Here is a 23097-nt window from a genome sequence, read left to right on the forward strand (position 1 = left end):
TTTCCATATTTATAGAGGAGGGAATAAAATGATTAGGAAACAAAGATATTTAAATATATAGTTGTGTATTCACCAGAAGATTATTGTAGTTTTTAGACTAAACATGCTAGTTTAATAGTTTAGCAGCTTAGTGAAAAAATAAGAGAACAGAGATGAAATACAAGGGTAGAGTGCTACCAGAAAAAGTAATAAAATCTGACAGTCTTAGTGTTAAGCTCATTATTTAGCATTTAGAAATGCTCTCCTTTGTTCCACTCAGTACTGCACTACTTCACTGAACATGGCTCAGTGTTGAAGTAGAATAAATGTGGACAGCAACATACCACTCATCTGTCATTTACCCACTGCTTAGAAGTATTAGCATAGTATAAATTTAAAGCAGACAACACAAAGCTGACACAGCCCGTTCCTTTAAAAATGAACAAATAAACAACAACTTGAAGGCCTAGGCTGAATAAAAACAATTCTTGTGTTGAGAACGTTGCAATTAATGGAAGAACTTTTTAGCTGCAGAGCGAATTGGTTGGTTTATGGGTTAAAGCCATAGTGAAATGTAGCTTTCCTGTTGTTGCCAATTGATAAAGAACCTCTTTTACGTGTCTGGACAGTACAATATACATGTTAGCAGATGGTGAATTCTTGTGCAGGATGTAGCATTGCGTCTGTTTAACAACAGTATTCTGTGGAACTCGAGTTTGTTACGTTAGTCCATGAGTTTGGATCTTTTCAAGAATATAAACAATGGTTTGTAGAGGGAAAAAAGGATTAAAAAAAGGAGAGAGGGCAGGAGGAAGAAGGGCTTTGAAAGCATTCATCCTTTAAGCAAAGGGATGAGAACCACAGCCAGTAATCTGCTCAGCAGTACCTTGCCGCTAAGATAAAGCCCTTCTGTGGTAGACAGGGAGTTTTGTGAGGGAAGCTGACTGCAGAATTAACTCTTGAGTATTGTCTCTGGTCTCATCACTTTCTAATCAAAACACAAGGCATACTTTAAATTTTTTGTAAATCTGTAAAATTATAGAATTTACTATTCTATAAGAAATCACTTACTGTGAAGAAATGAGAGACTGTGAATAACTACAAGTGGCATGTTAATTATAGCAGTCCATTACGAGAAAGTACTCGTGATTATGAAAGGGGTATTAAAAAAAATTACATAATAGGGCAGCTATTAATGCTACTGTAATATGAATAAGGAAAGAGGGACCACAAAACCCATCTGATGTCCTCAGTGAAGTTATACATTTTTAAGAAGAATGTTCAGGTTGTAAATTTAAATTAGAAGATGCCATAATTAAGATTGCTGATGATGTCCTTTTTATATAAATGTAATTTTCTTTGGAGCTTATCACTATGCTGTGGGTGGCTAATTTCATTTTCTTTGTGGCACCCTTATTTAAGTAAATGGGAAATAGTATGTTCTTTTCCCAGATGAGGAACTGAGGTTCAACATTTGAAGTTGAAAATGTTGATTGCTTTATATGCCTAACTTGAGATGACTGGGAACTGAGCTTGCAGGATACTTTGCATTTATAAAGCAATTTATATATTACTAGAAAATTACATTTGACTTTAGTGATACTGAGAAGTGCCCAACGTGTCTACAGAGCAGGCCGTAGAGCTGTAAGTCACTCGGAGAATGGGACTCGCTCATCCCCCACACCCCCCGTTGTGGGTGGTTTGGCACTTTGTGCTGCGGGAGAGCACCTAAGCTGGCTGCTTCATCTGCTGAAGGCATGCTTGATGGCTGGCGGCTTCCTTCAGGTCATGGGGTGTTCCTGTGCCCTCCTTTGTGCTTAGTCTGCTACTCGTGGGAAGTGTCACTGAGCCAGTTCAGCTTGCTAAACAGAAACCTAATCCAGCAGCAGAAGCTGTCTGCTCAGTTGAACTGGTTCATTGAAGGGTTTAGTTAGAGCTGGAGCTGGTGCAAGCATGTGTTAGGAAGGAGAACAAAAACGGAACTGCTCCTTTTGGTTGCAGGGAGCCATTGTTTGGCTGTGTTGTTGAGCAGTGCTCTACAGGAGCCCTTCTGTAAAAGAAAACTCAGAATTGTTTTGAACTGCTGTTTGGAAGAGCTTCTTTCTCTTAATTTGCTGTATAAGATCAGTCTCCTGACTTCTAAGCACAGAAACTGCTTAAAGCTGGCAGTGTTCATTTAGACAACCACTTATGAAAAAGCTTGGTTTATGGTTTGCACCACGTTTTCTTGTTGCCATAAGAGGAAATTATTCAGGATAGCATTCAGCTGCCTTGATACTTGAGAATGTTCTTGCTCTCCCCGCAGATCTAAAGGAAGCAGGGGTCAGTCAGGCATTTGTTCTTCATTATACATCTTTGAGGGATTCTTCAAGGCAGATACATCCCAGGGATTGAAATAAGAAAGATATCAGATGTAATCATATCAATACTGTTACCCTGTTTTTAATTAAGGTCTGGATTCTGCACAGCACTTCAGCTTATACGTGAAATCTTTGGTAACTTTTTTTTTGTCTGTCTGTCTGTTTCCCTACCACCTTCCCTCCCCCTGCCCCGCCGTCTGACTGTTTACGTGCTTAAAGTTAAGTATGAGTTTTGACAACTTACACTGCTTGTAAATAGCTTTTTATGTTCAGGATAAATGCGTAAGATACGGGTTTTGGGCTAAAGCTCTAGTATCGCAATTGTGTCAGCCTTGTCCTGGCAGTAAAAGTGGCTTTACTTTTTCAATACATAACTCTTTCCAGGGCTTGGCTGCCATTCTTGTAGCTAAGTAGTAAAGTATTACTGGCAAAGTGACACAAGTCGAAGTATTAAAGTTACTCTCCTTTCTCTACCCTTTCCCAATCCAACCCCCCCAAGCTATCGAAGGAAACAAAGGGAATTAACATTTGTTTTATCTTTATTTTTTTAATTTTGAAACTTTATTGAGCAAGAACAATTGCTTTGTGGCTTCAAACATAGAGATAGCAATGTATGTTAATTACAATTTGATAAATAGAATCAAGAAATTGTTGGAAACTTAATTACTATATAGGTATCTTTCTTTTGACCCCTCAAGTCTCTCTTATTCTGGGGATTGTGACAAACAGTAAAAACTAAAGATCATAATGTCCTAAAATAAAGCTAATCAAATTACTATGAAATCATTTGTTACAAGTCTGACTTAAAGAAGCAGTACTAACTGTTTATGTTCTTGGGCAGAGATCACTTAAAACTTTTGTGTGCATACCGAAAGCTACTAACCTGTTCTTTTTTGTTTTCATTGATTTTTTGGGGGGAAGAGGAGAGAAGAGTTTTCTTGTTGATTTCCTAAGTCTAGCTGGCAGTTCTGAAACTAGTCCTGTGCAGAGGTTTATGACCATGTCTGAAACTTGGCTATTGCACTGCATGTTAAATGTTTTCATTTCCCTTGGCACACTGAGGTTATGTTAACATGCCCAATTGGAGTTTCTGTTAAAAATGAGGGTCTTCTATAGTTACATCTTCATTTACTTTTGTGCAAATATTTGGAGTCGGTGAAATTTCACCTTTTTTACTGAATGTTAAGATGGTTCCTAAGACCATGTTAAGGAAGTAAATGCTCAGCATTGATTGCAAGTGTTAACGGCATGTTAAACTGGGGGAAAATAGTTCTCTTTTTTTAAAGCCTATTATTATTTTATTATTAAAAGCAAATGATGGATTGACATGACTATATTGTCATTTTATAAAGTTGTCTTTGTAATATACTCCCTTAAGCTGTTTACCACAATTTATACGGAGGAATCTTTGTTGATATAAGAGACTTTAGAAGCTGCTATAATGGTAGCTAAATATGATGGTTTTCTTTCTCGATGGCTGTCTTTTTTCTTTCTGCAATGTCTCATCTTCAAGGAAAGAGCAAAAATAAAGTTATTGGATTTTTAAAACTGAGGCTTAGTCACTGGACTCTGGAAGTGATAGGCAAATTTAAATTAGGAAAGCAAAAAATGTGGATATGTTACGTTGGCATGAAGTGCAGGGTGTATGCATCTCTCTCTGTTCTGGCTCCAAAAGGTCACCTGGCAATTTGTTTTTCCTTCTGTATTTCTTTCTTCTCCTTTTCTTCTCTAACAGTTCTGTAAATTAAGCCTGAGTGATTTTTTTCTTTTTTTTAGGAAAAACAAAACAAGTCAGGTATTGACTTTAAATTAAACAAAAAATTCAATTTAACAAATTATATCTGAATTAATGTAATTAATGTTGCTTGGTCTATTTCTTAGAATTTTAACATAAATGTGTAAAAGTTGCTGGAATTCGTGCTTGACAGAGCATGAGCAGTCCTGAAGGAAAGTGCAATTACGTGGTTTGATCAACATCATTTGTACATGGTGCTGTCATAGAAGAGTTGGAGCTAACATGTTTCTCTGAGAATGAACTTAACTGAGCAACTGATCAATTTAGCATTGAATACAAATTATTGAGGAGGAAATGATCATGCAATGGCCAGATTTGCTACGTAAAGCAACAATGGAGGACAAAGAGGAAATGCAGCATGAATGAGAGAAATAAAAATGGTTGAAGTTCAGTGAAGGCAAATGTCAGTTATCTGGGGTAGTTGTTAGTGAATGTTGAATGATGGTATTTCAAAAGAAGAAGCAAAAACAGTAAAACTAAAAAATTTTTGAAACTAGGATGTGAAAGTTGATCATGTTCTCTGTTAAATACAAAAATAGAATTTATGTTTTTTACTTTTACAAGTACGAGGAAGCAGTACCACGTTGATGATTGCAGTATTCTAACTCAATGCAAATAATAGCGTCCAAATTGCAGTCGAGATCCAATTTTTTCAAAGTATCCAAAAGTCTCTGAAGAAACATTCAGAAGGCTGTACTGTATGGACTAGAAAACTGAGAAAACAACTAGCTGACTTCCCCCGCCCCTTCAGTACACGTGAGAAATAGTGGTAGCACTTTTCTTTGACAGAGTAGTTCTTTAGAAACGAAGCAAAAACATTGCTCTGGTGTTCATGTGTGTTCACTAATCATTAAACTATAGGCACTGATGGGAGGCACTCCGCCTTATGTTTTCATTACACAGACGGAAGTACAAGTTTCATATGAGTGGATGAAGAGAAAACTAAGGGCCTCAGTTTGGAGCTGGAGATAAAGGTTCTGTTCAAAGTGCTATTTATGTTTTACTCATCAGTCAGTATTGCAAAAAGCCTCACAGTGCTGGCTGAAAGAACAGGAACCCACCTCCTGCTGACTTCCTTTATCACTGGGCAACAGATGCCTCCCACAATCTGTGCACTGTTGGTTCTTCCTCCCCTTTCACCCTCCACCTCTTGGCCAATGATTTGTCATCTTAACAGAAGTAGGAAGTGGCTTGTTACGTATGCCTTTGCCCTGGTGTTAGGGCACTCCTAAAACACCAGAATGGCAATATTGATGCATTTTTGGCTAGGGAGGCACTAGGATGGTGACTGTAATTTCCTGGATAAGTGTTCTAACCACTGGACTATTATGCTGCACTTCTCTGAAGCTGCCACTTTTGCTGCTATGCCTTGAATTAGTTTTAGAAATTGTATTGTATTAGGTCATTTTAGATATTGCTACTTTCAACTTTCTTAGTTTAAGAATCCAAGATGAAAAATAGTCATCAGACTCAGCTTAATTGAGACTGTTTTGCCTTTCAGCATGTACTGTGGCAGTTTTAGGCACCTTAGTAAGTTGAGCAGAGATCTTACAATCAATCTCATAGTTTGATGCTTAGAAGCATCAAAACAAAGCTTAACACTTTCATTTATGAATATTGGCCAGGACGTTTTCATGATCTTTTTCAGGAACGTTGTGGCGATATTCTCCAAGTTATACATCTTTAAATGAAGACAGAGCAACTAAGTAACAGTGCTCTACTGAAAATCTCCTTCACCAAGGCTAGTAGCCTGGTGTACTAATCTTCCTCTTGAGCAAAATACAATAGTAAATAAAAATTTAACGCATAACTAGAGAAACGCTTAGTAAAAACTGAGATACAAGAATCTGTATGTACTCAAAGAGTAAATCTAATATCTAATATTATATAGTAAAACTTGGCGTTACTAATGTTGATTCTACCTTACAAATACCTTAGGGGGAGGGGGACATAGACCAATTTTATCTAGTGATTCTGGATGTATTTTGTGCTCTGTTTTTAACATCCTGTTAATGATTAGTAAAATTAAATTTCTAAAATATATTGAGACTCCGTAAACTGAGTAATTTGCTTCATATGCGTACAAAAGTGTGTGGTATAACGGTGTTGCTTGATATTAAGGTAAATGAACGTAGGTACTTGTTTTTGTTTGCCTTTCTGATTTAAAAGCTGAATAGCAGCATTGGCTTCATGCTGATCATGCTATCTAGGCTATGCAGAAACCTAAGCTATCTAGGCTTATGCAGAAGTGATGTTAGAGCAGATGCAGGTTATTTTAAAGATAAGCTCTATGCAACTGGACTGTTCATTTCATTAGTGACAGCTAATGAGTGAATTTCAGTCACAAGTTGTAGTAAATGGCCTATCTCTGTATTTCCTGAATTCAGGATCCTTGGAAGAATATGCTCATTAAGGGAATTTGATATTCTTTTATGGATATCATTACATTAATGATGGTCAGTATATGAAAATTGTTACGGTACTGTCAAGGCACTTTGTACTATTTATTCCCTTTTCTGTATTGGAATACAATTAGATATTAGTGTAATTCTGTCCCCCTCTGAGTTTACTTCTTTAAGAACATTGGCAAAGTTAAAATGTTAAAACCCATGCCTGTGGCCCAAAGTAGGGGAAATGAATAGCCAACTCCTCTGAGTTGGTAAAGTTTGACACTTTAGGGTAATTTTAAATATCAGTATTAACAATTGCACTCATCTCTCAAACATATATCCTGGTATTGTGTTTACGCTGTAGTCCTTAAATGGTCTGATGCCTTTCTTAGTCTTATGCGTTTCATGTGCTAAATTGTTATTTATTTGCTGAGGATATAGATGCATACAAAACTTTTTACTTTCATCAGAAAAATGAAGTGGACTCAACGTAAAATAATTCAGCACAATATCAAAATGATAATGGCTACTTATGTTCATTCTTCAGTTAAAACTGTATTTGATTGAAGTCTATAACAAGTATTAAAAAGCAGATTGAAAGTAGAACAAGTACATGGAGGGAGACTACGTTTCTAGAACAAAACTGTGGATGTTCATCTGAATGTAATAAGCCCCTTCCAGGGAAGTTGGACTCTGCTTGGCTTGCGGTGTTAGTTTAAAATAGTCTGCTTGTGTTTGTTCGCAGAGGTAACGGCCAGTAATACAGAGGTGTCTCTATCCCTGCTTTGTCGTCTTGTAAGTGCTGTTTCCCATGGCAGTTATCAGTAGTCAGGTCTGTAGCAGACCTTATGACGATCCCTGACTCTTGTTCTTGCATGAAGGCTCTGTCAAAGGTTATGTTATTGTCTGATTGGTGCTTTTATTATTAGCTGTGTTCTCTAATACCTATTCATATTTTATTCTCATAATTCTGTGGTGATAGTTTATTGCTGGTATCACAGTAAGTATTTGGTGCCACTAGTATTTATAAATTTGTGAGGGTCTTGCACTGTTGATGTCATTTTAGTTCTGAGATTCTTTAAAAGGTGATCACCTCCTCTCCGTAGTTAAAAAGGTTTACCTGTTATGCACAGTCACAAAAATCTTTGCAGCAATTAGAGGAAATGCTTTCATAATAAGCTTCAGGAAATGCAGTATATTTCGTTGGCTTTAAATGACTTGCGTATGAATAAAAAGAACCACAGCCTTGTTACCATCCAACTGTTCAGTAACCGTTACTGATTGGACAAAACTTTGCAGATCTATGGTAGTCGTTTGAATTTTAAACTGTTATTTGTATGATATATTCAGTTTTCCAAGTCTATTAGCAAGGCCATAAAACAGCGAAGAGCTAAGTGACTCCTCTTTAATGAGATAAGACTGTATATGCAAATAGTCAATAACTGTACAACTAAAACTAGCTGTAGCTTCTGTGAAGAATCTTTATACCCATTTCAACTTTTTCAGCTCCTAAGTGAACTATTTGTTCTGGAAAGTATCCAAATAACAAGCCAGAACATTTTGGCTTCAGCTATAAGCTATAGTGAGGTAACCTTTTACTAGTTTGCTGTCCTGCCTTCATGAGACCTGGGAAGTGTCAGAGTATAGACATGCAGACAGACTTTTTAGGCACGCTGCTAGTTGTGGCAGTGTTGTGGGTGGCTTTGGGTGGAAAAGGGGGTTATACACTGCATAGTTACTGAATAGCAATGACATTGTCGATAACCAATTGTGTCCTAAATTAACTGGTAACAAGATGAGTGTCTACTTTCCCTCACTGAAGGTGTTGTTTCAGAGTCTGCTTAAACTAATCAAGCTGTGCTGCATCTAAAAAAAAAAAAATTTCCTACATATTCATTACTATGCTGTACTCAAACCTTTCCATCCCTCCTTCATGTTGACAAAAGCATATGGCCACATGATTAAGCCAGTTTTGCTTGCAGGTCCTACAAGGAGTAATCCCTGTCTGTGTGTTTCACCTCCCACCTGTTGCTATTGCTAATATTTATGCAGCTGCATGGTTAGGTGGACCAGGGAGATGATCCATCTCACAGTGTAGACTTGGAAGAAACACTTACACAAACATAAGAAACAAAGCGAAAAATCAGAAGTTAAAAAATGGACAGACAGGTCCTCTTTTCCCCAGATTGTTAATGGATTAAAATGGCCTTGTATGGTCTGACATTCACGATCGTTTCAGCCTCCTAAGGCAAGTGAAATACTAGAGCAGCATGGAAGATCCATAGGACAAAATCTATGAAATAAGATAACAAAATTCCTGCTTATTTCGGGGGCAGCTGGACTTTAGATCGGCTGAGCTATAATGTAAAACTCTACCCTAAGTACAGCAACAGTCATCTTACCAGGTTGCAGTACTGTCAAGAGTTTTCATAACGCTTGACAATACAGCTTGTCCCATAAAACATTTTGTCCTGGCTCAACTTTTGAGAAAAATCTGCAAGAGGAAAATCCTTGGGATATACTAGCGTTGCATAATTTCACAGAAACTTATCCTTTGGAATGGGAGGTTTTCTGCTGCATCTGCTAGCTGGAACAGTTCAGTGTACAGCTGTAAAAATGCAGCGCAGGGGAAGTCGGAGCCCAGGCATGGCTGGGGCTTCCTCTTTTGTCGGCAGACCAACTGTGTTGGGTTAGCACCATTATATTGTGAAGCCACAACTTTAGAAAGATCCAATGTGGTGTTTCTTGTAGGTAGGGAACCGCTCTGACCCCAGGACAGCTCTCAACTCAGGGCAGTACACTTGGTTTGAAGTTTGCTGAGCGTGATGTCTGTGCTGAGCCTCTAAGAGGCCTAGTACAGAATCTTTTTCTGTGCATTTATAAATTAGATTGTTTTATGCCATCTAGTTTTTCAAAATAGCTCTTTCTAGGTACAGGGCTTTGTGTTTGTCTGACAGTGTTGGACAGCAAATGGCTAGTTTTTTTGTGAAATAGAAGATATGGCTTTTTAATCCGGAATTGTCTTGAAGGGGCGCTAGTATACAATAATAATGGATAATTAAAGACACACTAAATCACATTAACCTATTTGAAATTCATGTAAGGAGGAAGTACCTGTCTGCATTAATTTAAACAATTGATTTATTGCTTTTTTAGAAGAAAACTTCAATAAAATGTTTAAATGTGAGCTAAGTTGCAGTCTTCTCCCTGACCAGGTGCTCCTCCTTCAGCATTTCTTTTGTTTCATTATTTTTTCAGCAGCTTTCTACTTGTGAACTGCCACCATTAGAAGCTCAGTAGGAGCAAAAGACTGTGTTAATTTGCCTGACTGTAACTGCACAATTAAAGGAGTTTATCAGCAGGGGTTAGGACAATCAGTGTGTTCCAATGCTTCATGTTATAAAATTACTTCTGTTGTTAAAACAGATACTGTAATTAGTGCATCACTTTAAACTTTTTTTTTTTTTTACAGGGCTGTCTTGGAGTTTTGTCTGATAAAAACCTCTGTAATTTTGCTACTTAGATAAGCATCTATTTTGTTTGCAGGCTACTTTTAAAGTAACAACTTTTATAAATATTAATGTCAGGAGTATATCGCATGAATAAACACGTAGATGCAGTGGTGTGAGTTTTTTTTTGTTGTAATCAATCCTATAGCGCTTACTCAGTTTCACTAGCAACAATTGAGAGTAAACTGTATCTGGTGAGCTCCCATGTTTGCATTCATAATTATTTGTGCAGACTAGCATTTAATACCTAGTTCTTACATGTATGAACAAGTTGTTTCATGTCAGCTAATAAAAATACCTATGTTCTGTCCCTAGGAACTAGAATAAGGTTTCCTAGGACATTGTAAGCCAATCTTTAAGTGGCTGTTAACTGTTAAAAGCTGGTTCCTCACCAACCTCCTCCCGCCATTATAGTATTGACCTTGGGTTGGCACTCTTCCCCTTCCATAGTCTTATTCCATTCACTTGCCCAACAGAAAAGAGAAAAGAAAAAAAACAAGGATGGATTTTGCTGCATCAGCAAGTTGACTTGGCTCACTGAAAGTCTGGCATCATGTGCTGGAGGCAGTGCCAGTGGAGGTGTAAAAGCTGTATGGCCAGGGAAACTAGAACTTTTTGAGGCTGTTAGATTGTTCACTCTACTGGCGACACTGTAAGACAGTGGTGAAAGAAGATGAAAGTAGCTTTTGTTTTGCTGGGGGCAAGTAGGCTCACGAATATCAGCTGACATGAAGTTATTTGTATGTCTGACATTTCCAACTAATTGGTTTTTTCTTGCACAGTGTGTTAGAAAACCTCCCTCTTCTAAAAGATTTTGTTGTAGGTGATATCCTCAAAACAGAAGCTTCAGAAACTTAAAAACGAGGTTCTATAGATCAGGTTGGCAGAAAGAGCAGTTAGTGTTCAACATTTTAAGATCAGCGTGGCCCATGGAAGGTTGGGAGTAATAATTTAAGGAAAATAGCATTTGTGGATTCTTCTGGCTTGGTATTGCCAGTTGAGTTGTGTTGATTTAAAAAAAAAAAAAAAAAAGTGATTGAATAAAGTTTATCCTCTAAATGACTCATTCAAACTCATTCAGTGTTGCATTGTCATGATATATTAACTCTTATTCAAAGATATTTAAACTAGAGCAGGACTATAATTTACTTGGAGTAGTTTTTTTGATTTATCACTTTTTAGTTAAATTCAGCATTTACTTCAAAATTTCTTTAAACCAATATGTTAACATTTTTGTAAATTCTTATAACTTTTAAATTGCTCACAATTAAGTATTTTTAAAACTTTGAATCTGTGTGGACTGGGGAACAGAAACCTTCCTCTAGAACTGCCATCAGTATTAATGTACCTATAGCATAATTTATACAATATATATCTTAGTAATTTTACTAAATAGCTAAATCTCTTTTCTCCCCATCTTACATTCTCCATTTTGACTGTGAGAAGTGGCTAGGAGTGATTATAGTGTTTCTTATATCTTAGGATAATTTTAATTAAAGTTATTAAAGAGTTCTTGAATTAAATCCTTACATGGTTTAACTATTCTGCCACCATTTAATTTTAGCATTTAACTTGACATTACACAAAAACTTTCTTCCATTTTACGCAGTTTTTCTGTTCTTGAGGTCTTGTTGTGAGAATGAATAAGTAGGAGATTTTTAAGAAGTTCGTGGTAAAATAATTCTGTGATCATGAGCCTCAAAATATATTGCCGTTTCACCTTCTCAGGTTTTGCATCTTTTGAACAATTTAAATCAAGCTTGACAGATAGTCACTTCTTTCCTTTGGGTTTAAAGTTCTTTGAAAATTAGTGGAAGGATAGAGGAGAAGCATAAAATAAAACCGATAGTTGAGGCAAGGGCTGTACTGAGTTTTCTGTCATCTATTGTATATACAGATAGTAAGTTGCTGTCTCTTTCTTGTCAAGTCAGTAGTTGACGCATTTTTTATAATAATATTTTATGCAATTAGATTTCAAGTAGTTGTAGAAAGAATTAATTTTTACTACTTGATCTAATGACCTTAATGGTGAGGTAAAAGTGGAACAGTTTCAAGTTCATTATTTTGTGTAGAGACCCTGAGGATAATGACTGTATGTACGCAGGCAACTGAGTGAAAGCAAAATCTGTTTACAGCATTAGGCCATATTTAAGGATGCTGAAATTTCTGCCAAACAAGTAGCACAGTGAAATTTCATCTGCCAGTTATATTGCTCTTAATGTTCTTTAATGTAGCAGACAAGATAGTTTGGTTGTAATTAAGCTTTTCTAATACTGTTGTTCCCCAAGGTTGTGCATAAATCATTTTACTCAGTAATTTCCTGCATCTTCAGTGCATCCATTTTTCCTGTATAATTCTTGCATAAACAATCTCTGAGATACAGCAAAACATCATGCTGTAAATTACTTCTTGTGTATATTATGTATTTTTGAAGATATCCGATTGAATTTATTTTTCTCGAGCCTTTTGTTCGATTTCATGGTCTTTTTTTGCCATTTCTTACTTTTACCTGTGTATGTGTCCTGCTCTGCTAGCCAATGTGTTCTGTCCAAATGTAACTCACAAGGCAATTACTGGTGCTCCTGACAGATTTTTCTTTAAGTAAACCTAGCAACCTGGCTGAATGCGGTAATACTGAAGGGCAAGAGGCAATGGGCACAAACTGAAATACAAGAAATTCTGTATGGGGAAAAAAACTCTGAAACATCTGAAAATTCTGAACATAAGAAAAGCCTTTTTTTTAACTATAAAAGTGATAGAGCACTGGAATGGGTTACCCAAAGGGGTTGTGAAGTCTTCAAGGTAAGCACAGTTTGTAGTTTCTTTCTACAAGCAAGATGTTCCTAGTCATTCTCTTCTGCCCACCTTTTCACCATGTGTTCTCCAAAATAATTTAAAAACACCCCCCCAAATCTTAAAGCCTTAAACTTGACTGTACGTTATTTCACGACCCTTAAGGAGGACACCTTCCAAGTTGAATTCCAGATATATTTAATTTGTGACCTCTTCAGCCTTTTCTATGTAAAGCAGGACTAGGAAAAGACTTTCAAGACTTGTTGCACAAAGCGGAGTAGCATCTCTTAAGTAATGATTTTAGTCAGAAGGAAATATGTTTCCCAAACCATATCCTTAGAATTTAGGAGGAGAGAGAGGTAGCATAAAGAAACTACAGTTCTTAACTGCAAGAGGTGGCAGGTTATTTGATCTCTCCTCCCATGAGCCTAGCCTTATAATGTATTTTGCATCCAACTTTATGTTGAAATAAATGACCTAGTGGATATTTGAATTGTCTACTTTTGGTAAAAATAAACCTATTGGTATAACTTTTCACTAGCTTCTTTAATAAGCCATATGAAATTTCTTTAAAAAAAATATTTACCCACAAATAAAGCAACCTTATGGGACAGGAGGGAATCATTGAAGAAACTCCAAGGCCAAGTATACTGAGATAGAACAGAAGAAATTCGAGGTTTGTTCCCATCTGTGTTCTCGTATTTTTTTGACCTTTTTTTTTTTTCCCAAAATATACTGTATGGGACTTCCATTCTTCCTCTTTCTTTCAATCTTATCTGAGTTAAAAAATTATACTCTCAATAGCAATAAGAATTAAAGAATTAAAATATTAGAACACTTTACGATCATAGAAGAGGAGAAGTAACTGTCATGTATTCCATTATCTTACAAATAAATATTTGCATGACTCTTTGTGAGGGCCGAACAGGTGGTTCATGTGATATTACATGCAGTGTGTGCCACCTGAAAATGAAGGGGTGATTATTTTTTTGCAAATAAAGAATCTAAAGGGCTATATATTTTTTGTGAATAAAAAACTACAGTATCCTGTGTGTGTTCTCTTCCATACAACTTAAAAAAAAAAAAAAAAAGAAACCTCATGGTGCTACAGAATAGTTTGAACCACAAACACCTGCATTTGAGGTCAAATTATTTAAAAATTTGAGATTAATGTAATTACAGAGAGATAGGCTACCTCATTTCATACAGCAAAAGAAAAACTTTATTGTAAAAGTTACAAATCAGGTGTGCATCTGCTCTACCAGTGCTTATTATATTTTTCTTTACTCATAGATAGTAACTTCTGTAAATACAACATATTGTTGCTGCTTGATGAAGGGAGCAGAGCAGGCACCTGGGGCTTTGTTTGCAGCGCACATGAGCGTTCTGCTGGCCGAGCTGGGGGCGGCAGCTAAAGCTGCTTTTAGACGTTCCCTCCTTTTCAGGAACAGAATTGGCCGTTTTATTTGGAGACAGCTTTCCTTGTCGTTTTTACCTCTTGTTTTGACACCTTTTAATGGCACTATGATACAGGTTATTGTGTATCCTGATACCAATACCTTTCCCATTCTGCTTTTAACGTCAGCTTGCCTTGAATCTGTGTAAGAAACAGCAACATGTCCTTTGCACTACCTTCTGTTGGTTTAGGAATGTGATCTGATTTATCATACATTTAAAATAATACTTTGTACTACCTCATGTTATTGTAGTTTGTCTTTATCTTAAAGAAAGTAACTCACTCCTGCTTAGGATTAAAAAAAAAAAGATTGAATTGTTTAAATAGTAATAGTGCAATTTTGATCATAATTGAGTGAAATAAGCTGCGGATACCGTGTAGTAGGTATTTCTAGTGATGATTAAATTGCAGCAGAGAGCACGTTATAACTCAGCTACACCTTTTATGTCAGGTTCTGTTTTATAAATGAAAGTTATCTTTTTTTTTTTCTTTTTTTCACCTTCTGAAATTCAGGGAGATACTTTTAAAGCAAGTATTGTTTAGAAAGTTACCTGAGATACCGTCTTTAAAACTGGCTTAAATGGCACTGTTCTTTAAACTCCGGTAGCTGATAGCGTGCATCAGAAGAAATAATTGCTTTCATTTTCAGGTTATGCTCTTGGACTAGTGTGCATGTACCACAGTAAAAAGAAATTTCCTTCCAAGTACTGATTCCTTTAGATACGTTTTCCATATATTTTTCATGATTCCTTTTTTTTTTTTTTAATCCTTATCTATTCCACAAAACATTGAATTAAAGATGGAACATTCTAAGAAACAATGTTCCCTCTGGTTCTTCATGTATTTGCTGGCATTAAATCTTTCAATATTTCCTCTGTTTGTGTGTGTGACTTCCTGAAAGAATTTCAATGAAATTCAGGGAAAGAGCCACACTTGCAGTTAACTTGGCTTGTCTTAATGTTTATAAATGTGGATTGTGGTAAGCCAGAACCACCTGACTTGTAGGCAGGAGGCTCCTTTGTTATGTCCTGTATTTTAAGTTTAATTCAATGATTTTAAAGAGATTTTTCTCTTTATGTGGACCTTTACTTGAATTCAAAGGTTGTAGTAATAAACTTTTTACTGAGGTTTTATTTTTTTCCTGAGCTTTCATCCTTAATTGTTTTTTAATTATGCTTACGGGAACTTATCCAGCTTTACTCACAGTTTAATAAAAATGAGGTTAGAAAGTGTCTTCCATCTTGCGTTCATCATCTCATTTTTGAAAGAATGGATATCTGAATGTGTAACTTGAATGTACTTATATCTGTTGATTAAAATTAGAATTTTGATCATTTACTTAAAAAAAAAAAATAATAATAATAATGTTTGCTCCCTTTCTCTGAAAGTGGTACTAAGATCTATCTTTGATATTATTAGTGTCCTTGGTGCAAGAGGGTACCTGTGTAAAGATGACTGTCATTTTTATATGGTATACTGTGGCCAATATTAAAGCTTTGTCACCTCTTCCTCTAACTTTCATGCAGTATATCTGTCTCTATTTTGAAAATTATAACTAGTGTTCCTTTTTTTAATGGTTGATTTTGAAGATTTTCCCAATGAGTATTTGAAATGAAGTTCTTAAACACTGAAGAATTGTTGCTCTCTGTTGCTATCCTTTGGAGTGATTCACGTGGAGTTTCTGTGTATGATGACCATTTCACTTTTCCTGAAAATAGTAGGTTACTTAGCCAATAATGTTTTATCTGCTAAATCCCTAAATGGCTGCAAATACTAGCAGCGTTTCCGTAGTACTTGGTGGTCTTGTTCTTGTTTCTCTGTTCTTTGGGAGAAGGTACTCTAACAAATCAAACTTGTTTTGCGATTACTCTAAAAAAGAATGAGATTCCAAAAGACACACACAAAACCCCCAAAACCTTTTATAAAAGATATTTTGAAACCTGAGTACTCATTAAATAACGCAGTAAAACATAACTCTTTTATCTCCATCATATCAAGAAGACTTTTCCCATCTCCTGCTGAAAATGCAGTTCATGCAATTCATAGAATGGGGTTTATGTACTGTTTATTTAGTTGTTTTATATGGGATATAACAATGCTTCTTATTTTCCATGTTTGTTTATTTGTTTATTAGGAAGAACAGAACCGAGGCAAGCCCAACTGGGAACACCTGAATGAAGATTTACATGTACTTATCACTGTGGAGGATGCTCAAAACAGAGCAGAAATAAAACTGAAGAGGGCTGTTGAAGAAGTTAAAAAGTTACTGATCCCTGCAGTAAGTATTTGTATGAAAGTCTTTGGTTTATGTTTCCAGGAGTTATTTCTGAAATATAATTAATAATGCAGCAGTAAGAGTAAGCCTGCATGGCAGCATCATGAAATTCAAGTTGTTATTATTTTCTAATACTGTGGTGATCATTAAAGTGTGTTATCCTTGGTAGTAGTATTTCTCAGAATAGAAGAATATTTTTAATAAATGTTGATTTTTTTTTCTGCCTGTTTTAGGTGTAGATAAAGAGAGTTCTCATCCCCTTTAAAAGGCAGTGCTGATCCATTACAAACATGAGCTTTCTCACCTTCTTCAGTAAAAGGGTGCTTCCCTTTAAGGGTAGGGAAAAGCAACATGCTTTCATGTTTCTTTTTGAGGAGATCGTGATACTTTAAGGAAAGGAAGAATGTTTTCTTAGGTCCTCATACTAAACTCCTTCCAGAAAGAACAAATCCTCTCAGGAGAATGATATCAAAAAAGCATTGCTATCACTATGTTGGGGAAAAATAAACATTGTAAAAATATTTGTATTTGCAGTAGCAATAAGTTCATTTATAGGTAGGGGGATGTGTGTATGCATATAGGCAGGCATACATACATGCTTTTATATATAAAAGATTACTTGTTTGGTTCAGTTTTTGGAATATGCTTTGTCTTAAGAGTGTACTGATTATCTTCTCTTAAGAGCTGAAAAAATCCTGAGATGAAATCCGGTCTTGGCTAGAACTGGCAGGATGATGCCTTAAGTGGCATTATTAAAGACTTGCTGTCTGGCATGTATATTTGGGAGGATGAAAAGTTGATAAATTTTCTTCCTTGTTGCCTGCTAACGTAAGCTGACTTCTGCCTAGCCAGCCAATTTAGAAGCCTTTTGCAGAGACCAGAATTTTACCCCACGAGAGCTTGTCTCTTTGCTCTGCTCTGTATTCTCACTCAAAGCAAAATGACTCAGGGTGGCTTTATGCTGCATTCCATGCCATTAACTTGCATCTTGTGGTGATTTGTACCACTTTTGTGCCATTATAAAGGGATAAAAATAAATTTACATCTTTCTTAGTGGAGGAAGTATTTTCTATATTCTGAGGAAAAATTAAATTTTATCTCCTGAAATAAAGTAGCAGTTGGTATTAAAATGAGCTAGTGATTTTGGGTGCTTTCTTAGTGAATGCTAGTAGAGGCTGGCTGCAGTGAAACTTGTGGTGACATATGCTGATATAAACAAAATCATTCAGAACCGTGAGAGCCAAAGAAATGTGGCAATATACAGCACTTTTTAAGACGTTACCAGGGATGAGGAGAGAGGCTTAATTTTTGGATTAACGAAATGTGGTGGAACCAGATGTAATGTAGACCTTTTCACTTTGTCAGTCCCTGTGAAAGGAGAAGACTACAAGGGAGAGTAGATCTTCAAAATGTATCCGTATAAAAGAGATCCTAAGCACATTAGTGTTGACTTATAATCAAAATTAGGAATCTTTTTCAAGAAGAAAAGGATATTTTTCCTATGAGCAAAGGTGAAACCCTTAGGCTCAGTTTCCTAGTCCCTGTGTAGCAAAGTAAATTAAAATTATATGCATCTACCCTGCAATACACAATTACTTGTTTTCAAGCTTCCCTTGGTTCTTTTGCAACCTCACTTTTGTTGCTGAATGTGACTGACAGGTTATTCTGGAGATGATCTGATAGATCATAAAACCCAATATGTCCAAAGTACTGATGTTTGTACACTGTGTAGGTTTGTGTTATGTCTGACTTCTGGAACTGGTGTCAGGGGTAAGGTGGTAAGATGGTTTGCACCTCTTTTAAAACAAAAACAAAAAAAAATACAGGAGTAGTTTGCTTCTGCAGCTCTGTAACCCAGAATGAGGTATTTTTCCCCTCTAGGGGGAAGAGAAATCAGGGTTAACTGTTGTTAAGAAATAGCATTTGTTGAAAAACACTTTTCTGTCAGTTCATTTCGTTAACATCTTTCTATATTTTGTGTAGGCATAATGGATTCACACTGGGTCTAGTATATATGCAACAGTTACAGGTTTATTGGCTCTTATTTCTGAAAATCATATTTCATAGGGATAGGCATATGTAGTTACATACTGATTAATTAATACATAGGTAAGCTTGTTTTTGTACTACCAGCAGTGTCTCTTTAATTAGCATCAAAAGCACCTGTTTGATCAAATTCTAGTTACAGGCAATTTAGAGGGTTGAAAAAATCTGCTTTAGCATGTAAAAGTGTGAATTCAAAATGTTTCATATAGGAAACTGAAAACCTTTAAGTAATCAGGGAAAGGTGGGGGCGGGGGAGAATCCTAGTAACCTTATGCTGGGAGAAATTGAGGATATTGGAAGATTTCCAAGATATTTTATCATGTGTAGATGGAAAGTTAGAAATTCTCTTTTACATGGTAGAATATTTGCAACTATTATATTACTGTTTTCCAAATACAAGTGAGAGGTTTAAAATTCGTAAAAGATATTATTTCCATCATTGTTGCTGTTCTTTCCATCCAAGCTGGAAAAAAAAAAGAAATTGGAATTGCCTATAAGATAAAATTCAGTCTGATTCTTGCCATATAGTGGTAATACACTTGTTTTCTTAGATACACTTCAGAAAAGGGAAGCTAGTGCTAGAGACAGAAATGAATTACTAATTTATTGGAACAGACAGTTATTTTTATGGTCAACATAGTAAAGGATCTAGCTACGTTTTATAACAGCAGTGCTCAAATAGGCATATTTCTAAAATGGATTTCCATGTGAAGACAGGTGGAGAGAGAGGTTATTTCAGTAGCATGATATTTTTCTTCTCATCTTCACTGATCAGGATCACTAGTGTGCAGTTTGGAGTTTTTCTTTTTCCTTGTGGATGTGAATTTATTAATTTTCCTTTCATTTGGTCTAGGATTTTTACCACGATAATGGTATGATTGCACAGTTTATCTTTAGAAAGAAAAAGGACAGCTTGAGATAGACTAGGGGAGCGAGCTGTTTTTCTCCTTAAGGAGAAAGGCTGAACTCCTGAATTTTTTAATTAACACTTCTTTGATATGAAACTTGTTATTTATTGCAGCTTTATTTCAAGTTGTATGAAACTAATTCTTTTCTCTTCCCATAGTTCGGTGAGATATTGGTCATTATCTGGACCTGCAAGATCATATGATACTGCTTCTTTCATGTTTTTCTCCGAAGAAAAACAGGAAGAAGAAAGCACTCTGCAGGCTTTCAGGATCACATTGAATTGCACCTTTCTCATGCTTCTTTCTAAAGTGAATCCTACATGGTATTGATCTAGCCTGTATTCGTTGTTAGAGTTTTAACATTTTATTTGTTATTCCCTAGAGTTCAGTAAAGACCGGCAGTTCTCTTTCCAGACAAAAATGGTTCTGGATTGTATGTACATTGCAGAATGTAATAAAAAGTGCGGAGCCTGTGTAAGGGGATTTAACATGATTAAATATAGCATCCTGAATTACACTGATATGTTATTATTAAAGATTTGGAATTATTCTGCAAGGTACTGGGCAGTAGGGCTGAGTTACTCTGCTGTAGAAATGTGAGAGTCTTCTACGTGTTCTAAGATGTGTTAAATGAGGTTTGCTAGCTGAATCGGTTTTCTAGCTATTCTAGGTTATAAGATATCCAGGTCTCTAGTTACTATTTCACCTTTATACTAACTGTCTTTCTATAGGTTGTGGGATATATGACATAAGTAAATTGCCCGCAAATGCTTTTTACCTCTTTTCCCTTTGACTCTACATTCCTTCTCTCTGAGGAAAGGATTGCGTTTGTGGCTGCTTCTTAACAACACTAATTTGGTCTGGAATCACAGTGTTTTTCAAATCGTTTGTAGGGGCAGCTGTAATTCTGTAGTTGCTGCTTCTGTCTGTTTTGAAGACAATGATAAAATAGTATTAGTAGGTGATGTTCCGTCTTAAATTGTATACATCGTTTCCTACTATGATAATGGTATATTATGATTGTAATGGGCAGGATAATGTTTCAGTAGAAGATTGTATAATTTTGTTGGACACTTGGTCCTTCCCCATAGAAGTGATACCAGACTTTTCAATCGTGGATATCTTTAAATTTAGCCATATGGTGTAGGGAAAACATACCATCACTTAAAGGAAAAATTCATTGTGCTTAATTAAAATAAATAATGTGACAAAAGCACTGGCTATTTCTCATCATATAATATTATTGAAAATATATTTGTAGATAACTGTTACAATAACAAAATTTCACAGAGTTGTACTAATCTGTTAATTTCATAATCTCAAACACCTAGGGTAGAGGAATGTCAATAGCAAGGATTCATTTAAAAAGAAGTCATTCAAACAAAACCCTGTGATACACAGGAGATGGTGAGAAGATTATTGCTTTCAGAACATTAATTATGACTTCAAAAGTAAATGGGAATCAACAAACAACTGATGTTGTCAGTTTTGTGTATCTTACAGCAGTTTTAAGCATCAGACAGCAATTGCCATCAGGCTTTGATAGTATTCCCAAGCGTTTCATCCTGCTTAGTAATAGATACAGCAGTGTTTTAGTTGAGGAATTTAACAGTGGAGTAAGGAAAGGATGTAAAATTAAGTAGTTACTAGAACACAGCTCCCACACAAAAGATCTATAAAAAATTCATGTACAGCTCCAAATTCTTAAAAACTAATAAACTATTTAACAGTAGAGGGAAAATTTGATAATTCTTCCCATATGGAAAAGCTGAAATTGCAAATAACTTCAACTTTGCCAATCATAGGGTCAAATTTCAAGAAGAAAAAACCTTAGAAAGCTACAAAGCTTCAAATATAAAGCAGAAATACCAAACTGAAGTGAAGAGTGTTGGATTAACTGTTGTTACTGTCCTTTAACCATATCATAGTTGCTGCTGTGAATTAGTTATTTCTAACAAGCCATTCTGAAGGGTAGGTAAGTATGAATTTGTGGAATAGTGAAATAAAAGAAATAAAGCGTAACTAGCTCCTCTGAACATCTTCATAAACAGCAGAGGGAAAATAGCTATGCTTAACAAATGATAGAGTCGTAAAAATCAGAATGAGAACTGTGGAAATACCTGAATAAAATTACCCAAGAGATTGAAGCAGTTGCTGAAAAAAGTAATAGAATTGTCTTGAGTTAGGGTTTTTCTGTTGGGTGAGTTTACTTTAGCCAGGAGTTCTAGTACTGTTAAGTAGAGAAAGGCACTAGTAGAAAAGTAAAAATGGGAGCAGCCAAGCAGAGTACTTGAAGAAATGTTAACCAGGACAGTATAATAAGAAATATTGGCTATTTTCAGAGAAAATTAACAACTTAATATTGTACAATTTTTTTTATTTCAGTTTTGGTTGAAATGCAGCTGAAGTCTAGATCATAGAAAACGAGGAAAGCTTGTGCTGATGATGGGTGCCTTCAGTGCAAGCTCTGACAAAGGATAGGACTGGAGAAGAACTTTTTAAAAATTATTTTGAAATCAGAAGATTAAAATATATAATGTACTCAATGTCTATAAATTTACTCCATTTATAAATGGAGTATCATATTCTGTGTAGTAATAGGCGAAGGAATTAAGAATGAAGGAAGTGGTAGAAGGAAATCTGGAGAAAAGAGCAGGATTAGATTTTCTCCTTGAAGATAATGTTAGCCATCTTTTTGTTATGGAGAAAAAGCATTCAATAAAAAATTCAAATAAACTATTCACTGTAATCTTCATAGACTTTGAGAACATTTGATAGTCTTCCTTATGATCATGGAGTGTCTTGAAATGTAGTGTGCCAAGAAAAATATCAGCAAAGGCTTGTATGAAGATATAACGCAGACACAACTGAAATAAACAGATGTGGCCTAATTGTTAAACATAAATATTCATGTTAAATGGGAAACAGTCTCTTCAGTGATTTCTTTTGCATCAATTTTGTGAAGAGATGTTAGAGAAACACAGTACAAGCATTTCACGGTTACGCTGAACAGCTTGTTTTGCTAAAGTGCTAAATTTTGCTTTTCCGTGGCAGCTCCTCTATCATGCAGGTATTCTGCTTTTAGACCTTCTCATTCCAAATGCTAGCCGTACTCTTATCAAAGCAGCAGCAGAAAATGATATTACAGAGTGTTTCATCTAGTTTGATGTTGTATACTGAACGTTTTTACAATTTGGAACGTTCATTATAGTCATGCTTGGTATGCAGCTACTAGGTAGGTAAGGCTAACTATCCTTCCTCTATTCATTCTCTTCTAGACATGTTACTTTTGATTTTGTTTCTCTTTTTATTCATTCCTAAATAGATAAAATGCGTGTTTTAAGTAATATTTATATAATGGGAGAGAATATAATGAAGGGCAATAATATTGGCAGGATTTGTTGTTTTTCAGGTTGATAAGTTAAAAACACCTTTTTTCCCCCCAAAGACTGCCTTTAAACCAATTTGATTAGATTTAAAAAAAAATAGTAATTTACTAGTAGTTCACTTATAAGTGTGTAAATTTGAGTTGTGGCTTATTTTCAACTTTTTACATTAAACAGAAAGGGGTCTTCTATTTTTACCT

The 23097-nt window shown here is 35.6% G+C and overlaps 1 protein-coding gene across 6 annotated transcripts in view; it reads left to right on the forward strand.

The window, feature by feature from the left end:
- The window catches only part of QKI (QKI, KH domain containing RNA binding), a 172098-nt gene that overhangs the window by 103120 nt on the left and 45881 nt on the right, over positions 1–23097 (forward strand). For all 6 annotated transcript variants that reach the window (XR_011140282.1, XR_011140281.1, XM_068938926.1 and 3 more), the window contains exon 4: positions 16417–16560. Coding sequence is in view for 4 of the 6 variants with exons in the window: in XM_068938926.1 (XP_068795027.1) it covers positions 16417–16560 (144 nt within the window). In the remaining 2 variants the exon portion in view is untranslated. The remainder of the gene's footprint in view (positions 1–16416; positions 16561–23097) is intronic.

This window comes from Struthio camelus, chromosome 3 (assembly GCF_040807025.1).
Source record: "Struthio camelus isolate bStrCam1 chromosome 3, bStrCam1.hap1, whole genome shotgun sequence".
NCBI lineage: Eukaryota > Metazoa > Chordata > Aves > Struthioniformes > Struthionidae > Struthio > Struthio camelus.